The sequence below is a fragment of the Triticum urartu genome, chromosome 3, assembly GCF_003073215.2.
Source record: "Triticum urartu cultivar G1812 chromosome 3, Tu2.1, whole genome shotgun sequence".
Classification (NCBI taxonomy): Eukaryota; Viridiplantae; Streptophyta; class Magnoliopsida; order Poales; family Poaceae; genus Triticum; species Triticum urartu.
This window is the reverse complement of record NC_053024.1, coordinates 728299120-728305645: the sequence shown is the minus strand read 5'-3', so window position 1 is coordinate 728305645 and position 6526 is coordinate 728299120. Positions and strand designations below refer to the sequence as shown.

At 48.3% G+C, this 6526-nt stretch overlaps 1 protein-coding gene across 2 annotated transcripts; it reads right to left on the bottom strand.

Moving 5' to 3' along the window:
- Nucleotides 1–3624: 3624 nt before the first annotated feature.
- LOC125546262 (anthocyanidin reductase ((2S)-flavan-3-ol-forming)-like) lies at nt 3625–6221 on the bottom strand. 2 transcript variants are annotated; one of them, XM_048710474.1, is made up of 6 exons: nt 6003–6221; nt 5657–5841; nt 4686–4892; nt 4421–4580; nt 4049–4265; nt 3625–3940 (listed from the first exon to the last, which is right to left on the bottom strand). In XM_048710474.1, the coding sequence occupies exons 1-6, from the start codon at nt 6130–6132 to the stop codon at nt 3793–3795; spliced, it is 1047 nt and encodes a 348-aa protein (XP_048566431.1). In that variant the 5' UTR covers nt 6133–6221; the 3' UTR covers nt 3625–3792. The 2 variants fall into 2 exon arrangements, with proteins under 2 accessions (XP_048566431.1, XP_048566432.1); XM_048710475.1 differs by having other exon boundaries at nt 5657–5823; nt 6003–6216.
- Nucleotides 6222–6526: the final 305 nt, after the last annotated feature.

Genomic DNA, 6526 nt, shown 5'->3' with positions numbered 1-6526 from the left:
AACTAGAAAAGCTGCAACCATTCGGCAGAAAAGTCTCGGTCATAGATAGAGAAAGCTTCAACCACGGTGCTGCGCAACCGATTTTTTTTGCAACCATTGACAGAAAAGCTTCAACCCTAGATAATAAAGATTCGACCGTCATTGGATTTTGCTACCATCGGCGATGGTTTTTGCTACATCCATCATGGAGGAGCCGTGACCTCGCGACGGCAGCGACGATGATTAGCTATAACCGTTGTCGTTTTTGCTATGACCGGTGATGTTTTTTCTACATCCACTCAACGGCCTCAACGGTGTTCACTGGTGGCCGTCGTCGATGCAATTCCGTGTAGCAACCATCGATGGCGAGGGGCTGCTACGGCAGCGCATCGTGGTGTTGCAACCATGGAGCAGCGATGGAGGGTGTTGCAACCATGGGGCGGTGACAATGGTAGTTGCAACCGATGGACGATGAAGCTACAACAGAAACTGGTGAGCGGGGGAGGTCCTTCGGTGAGCAGCGAAGAGCTGCGAGGCGTCGGTTACGAGCGGTAGGTGGTCGACAGCCGTTTCCCTCGCCGGAGCTGCACATGAAATGCGGAATACCATGGTGCAGAGGCAGAGGATTTTTTTCCCTGTACGATGTTCATAGAAGGAAGGAAGACGAAGCATGTGCAGCGATCTAAAGGCATCGGCAACTGGATCGGGTGGCTCATGCGCGATCGGCCGATTTATTTGGGTCAACGCGCCTGTTAGGGCATATTTCTCCCTTAGTGGTTTTGGTGATTGATGACAATACTTTTGCAGTCTAATCATGTGCATTGAGCGTTTCAGATACTCTATCATAAGGCACGAGACGATTACTGCCCCTCGAAGACTCTAACTAAGATGGTTTATTTTCTTGCGTTTCTTTTCGATGGATTTGAGTCGTAGGATAAACCGTACTATCAAGAGAGGGTACGCTTCGGAAAGGTTTGGGTCAAATCATCACACACAAACTCGCTTTGCACCCTTGTCTCCTTTTCCATTTCACTGAAGTTGTCTTTGGTTATGCTAAAGAGGTAGGGAAAGGTTGCGAGCGGTAGTACCGCGGGCAGCAGCGGTAGTACTGCCCATTAGCGATAGTATCGCTACTAGTACCGTTAGTACTACCGCTCCCTGCTGTGGTCTCGACTTTTTGTGTCGGTTTCTATGATAGACCAAGCAGGACGAGCTGAAGTGGGAGCGGTAGTACCACTACCACACATTGCTCTGTTATCCCCTGTTCTCCCAGCGGTAGTACCAACGGTTTAAGAGGAGCTGATCCCAACACGTCAGTGCGTTTAAGTTGGTATATGCAAACTCTCACGCCACGCCCGAGTTTCTTCCCCATCTCTTAAATACCTCTCCGAGATCAAAACAATATCCTGGTAATTTACCCTGGGCGGAAGGCGATCTAGATGCAATGGCCCTAAAGTGGGTAACTTGGTCACGGCGGGCGCCGACACCATCATATCTAGGTCGTTCGTCCCTGAAATGGACCTTGCCGCCTTCTCCGCTAGGGCCACCCGCACCTACGCCATCGCCGGCCAGAGCCCGGCTGCGCCATGATGCGGCTGACCTTGAACCGCGCGATGTTGTCCACCTCCACGACATCGTGGTCGTCGTCCAGCCTGCCGTCCATGAGCCCCGTCACCCCGGATGCCACCATGAGTGGCAGCACTTTCACCGCTAGGTACTGGCAGTTGTCGTCCAGGCCTGGCACTCCGGCAGCCGGTGAGACAATGACGGCCTTGAGCAGCAGCATGCTAAAGACGTACATGTCAGACGTCTTGGACACGATGTCCGTGCGGAGAAAAGAGTGATCCGCGTACCCGGCAACCCCATCACCGGCGTGATGGCGACTGAGAAGGTCCCTCATAGGCCGACCCTAGAGCCGCACGCTGCCATCGCTGTCGAGGAGCACGTTGGAGGCCGACATGTTGCCGTGCACCTTGGAGATGTCTCCGTGGGGGTGCTCCAGTGCAACGACCACATTGTGGAGGACTCGCATGCGGGCGATAGGTTAGTGACGGCGTGGTGGAGTGGTGCCGGTTGGCCAGAGTGCCACCAGACATATACTCCAGCACCAGCGCACCATGGTGCACAACACCAGTGCACCACGACGCACAACACCAGCTCACCACGGCGCATACTGTTGTCCTATATACTACCCTATCATCCTCGCCCCCCCCCCCCCCCCCCCCCCCCCCCCCCCCTGCACCACGTGATTAGACCTAGTGACCACGTGGGTGCCATCTGCATTTTTCTTGCATTGCTCAGCCGTTCCACTCGTCGGTCACACATGTATGTCATCCAAATGTGTGTGGCCCTAAAAGCACGTCATCAATGTCACGCGCAGGTAGACGACGACAAAGCATAGAACATGGAGCTGCTGAGAGTTAGGCTACAAGGGAAATGAGCCACATGAGGCATGGGGGGCACGTCATTGGTACGCGATTGTCTGTAATTTGAACATAAGGACATACTTTTAGTCATTAGATTATATTTTATTTAGCAACGGTATTGCATCTATGTGTTGTGTTCGTTTGCAGGCTACGCCCATACCTAGCTTGCCAGGAGGGGATGCCATCTGCAAAGTATATGAAATTTTTAGAATTGATAGCGATTGCACATCTGATGAAATGACCAAACTTCCAATCCTGCCATGTGCCATCGAGTTTCTGCGTATTTTCCTCGCACTCTGCCCTCAGTGCACCTTCCATCCTCGGCAATGTGCCGCGACCCAGTTCTTTGATCCGACCAATCCTGATTTGATGAGTGAAGCATGGGCATTGTGCAAAAATCAGGTAGGAATATGAGAGAGGGTTTATGTACCAGAGTGAATCTTGGAGGGCACCCATTACGCCCATTTCGATCGTATTAGTGTTTTAAAGTTTTCATTGTGAAATATTCCCTTATGCTGGTGCAATGAAAGGTGTGACATGCGGTGGCGAGTTCATTGTCGTCAGGTAAACACCGCTATCATAGTTGGTGAGGATGAGAGAAGGAGGTAGGCACTAAAGGTGGGGTTAAAATATATGACATGGACATACTGAAAGTTTTGAGTTATTCTTTTTAGGTAAGAGACAAGATAATTTTTTCCCGTTGCAACACACGGGCATGTTGCTAGTACTTTTCTATGTACTTACGCAGGAGCAAAGACAGAGTCCTTTCATCATTGAAACTCCGACTTACTCATTCTAAATTAACTTATCTTTCCATGTCAACCTAAACTCCTCCGATGGCTTTTCCTGTCCATCGCTTTTCGGTGCGGTTGGAACGTATTTTTATACGTGGCGTGTTCAGTTGTCTATACGTAACTATATTTGTATGTAACATTTACATCTTTAATCTCAACCCTTAATCTCTAAAATAAGTGGTCAAGATAATTTAATCTATGTGGACGAACGTAATGGTTTGTTTGATTCTTATTTTAATTTTATAATAGATAGATATTTTTTAGAGAAGTTCTTCATTTGGTGCCAACTTTCAGAAATAGGCTAATATTGTCAAAATCATCTGCGACGAGGTACTCTAAAATGACTTGCAATCAAAGAACATAGATTGCATGAGAAGGAAATCAAAGAAGATGGTGCGCACGCATGCACATCCGTACACGGAAACTAAGTCACCCTAATGACACACGTACAAGTGTGTGGGTTTTATTGCTTATTATTCCCTCCATTCCAAAATATTTTACTCTCAAATGGATGTATCTACAAAAAAAAACATGTCTAGATACACTCACTCGTCTAGAAAGCACATATGATCGGCAGGACATGAGCATATATATCAGTAGGGAAGAATCCCTGTGGTCCTACCGTACTCGACGACATCGTCAAAGATTTCACCCAGGTCATCGTACTTGTACTTGAACCCTTCACTGATGAGCTTCTCGGAAGAAACACTCACTCTTGGCTTCTCAGGGTACCCATCAAAACTGCAAAAAGAAAACACATGGATATATCGTTAAAGCCCGCGATAAGAAACAATATATCCGTGTGTGTGTGTCTCGTGGAAGGCAACTCATCATCATAGTCTGATATACCGTTCAGGTTTCACGATGTATTGTGGGTACTTCTCCACCAGGAGACGGGCGAGCTGGGGGATGGTGGTGTTGTGGCTGCAGCAGATGTACCTCCCCGATGATGGCTCGTTCTCGGCGAGGAACACCTCGGCGCGGCAGAGGTCGTCCACGTGGATTATCGCCACAGAGTCCGTGACCGACTGCAGGCCTTTCAGGATATCCAGCTGTGCCTCGTCGCCTGCAAAAGATATATATATATATATATATATATATATATATATATATATATATATATATATATATATATATATATATATAGACACCAGACAGTTTTTCTAGTTGGTCGTTAACAGAGATATAATAAAATGATACTAGTAGAAGAGAAATGCTCACCAGACAACAAGGAGAGGATAGCGGGGACGCTGGTTTTGGCCTGCGAGACCGGCGCTGCGCCCAGGGTGAACGCGGGCAGCACGGTCACTAGGCTGATGCCGCTCTCCTCAGCGAACTTGCTCGCCGCCTCTTCCAGAAGCACCTTCGACACCGCGTAGTCCTGCAGCAGCGCGACCACCGTCATGGTCAGGGCATGGTGTCGTGTTCCACCACGTGGTTGTGTCAGACCAACCGCACATGTGTGTGTGTGTGTGTGTGTTTGTACCCATGTCGCTGGCTTCTCGGCTCGCAGGTACTGCACATCGGACCAGGAGCTCTCGTCCACCACGTTGTGCCCATCGTCTTCCAGTGGCTTCCGGAACACGGCAGCAGCATCCGAGGACGTTAGGATCACGCGCTTCACCGTCCCCGATTTTGCACATGACCTCATCACGTTCAGGGTCCCTTCGACGCCGGCCTGGATCAGGTTTCTCTGCCGCCGTCCATCAACGTACGTTGCGTCCCAGAACATACAGTAAGATTATTAGATTCAGCATCCCCAAATGATAATTTAAGCTGCTTCTTGGTGAAGCTTAAAAATGTTAAAGACTACCCTAAAGATAATTGAAAGGGAAAAAAGAGATACTCGTCGCCATCCAGCTTGTTTAGAGAACATACTGATAAAATTTCCTTCTGAAATAATTTGCTACGCTTGTGTTTTTCTCAAATACTGGGCAGGGCTACAGAAAGAAAGTGACAAGCAGATTATATTGGATGGAGCAGATCTTCTCCAGGTGACAACACTGACAACACACAGAGGAAAATCACTGCCGCTGGGACTTTGAAGATCAAGGATGACGGAGGATCATCTTCTTAAGCTCCGCAGTGACACCCTTTCAAGTGATGATGCTTGCTGTGCTGTCTTCCCGAAGATGTTACCTGTTAGTTTGTCAAAGTGGAGTACTTGTTGCTAGTTTGTGCGTCTCAACCGGTACAAAAACTAGACTCTTTTGTGATGTGGCGGTAGCTGATAAACATCTAGGTGGCGTTTTCATTTTAGATTGTTTCAGGCTTTGTGTGTAAAACTCTTGAGTGTGAATGTTAGCAAAAACTTAATTTCTATTTTTTTTTTCAGTTTCTAAGACTTGTGTTCCGTTATCTTGAAGACAGTGGAACCCGGAGACATTTTGGGTTTGCATGGAAAAATAATTGTCCGCAAAAGATGAAACAAACTGGTTGGTTGTGGTCATTGTTTACCTCAGGATCTGGCGACCCGATGTCCATCGGGGCGGCAACGAGGAAGGCGTAGTCGCATCCAGAAACCGCGTCGTCGAAGCTCCCTTGGACGTTCAGCTCCGCTTGGATGATCTCCAAGGGGCCAAGCGCTTGCAAGTCCTTCAGGTGAGAGTTCTTCTCCACGTCATCTAGATCAGTAACAAAAACTAGAGAATTTTTAGAGACGATTCCTGGTCATCTAGAGTAACAAACTTCCACACGGGATTTGGTTATTAAGGTGGCTATGTTTCGCTGATTGAATATACCAGAAAAAAACATGCAACATCTTGTGGAATATGAGCAGAAACAAGGAAGACAAGAACCGAACCGAGATCTCTGACTGTCGTTTTGACGACGTAGCCCTTCTCGAGCAGCGTCTTGATGAGCGCTGAAGCGATGTAGCCGCTACCTCCGGTGACGCATGCCGTCTTCCTCCGCCCATCGTCTACAGATGTCATCAATCGATCGCCCGCGGCTGCTCCCTACCCACTACGTCTCCTCAGGAAATGGAACGTTGACTTCAGGCACTGAAGCTCCACTGTCCCAAGGAACCTGCATATATAGAGCAACGAACCTGCCTGGTAGTCTGTTACCTGATACCTCAACCAAGAAAGGCAACGAACTTGGCGGCAAAAATGACAAATGTGACCTTTGGACGAAAGTATTTCATAAAATGAATTGTGTTTAAAAAATTTCACTCAGCTGACCTTTTTGTGTAGCGTCCGACAGTTAGGTGTCACACTACACTATGCTGCGCCTGACTGACAGGCGCTACACGTCTGGCCAGCATCGCACACAGTCCGCTTGAAAAATGCTAAGTCAGTGTACAAAACCTAAGAGCTTGACGCCACA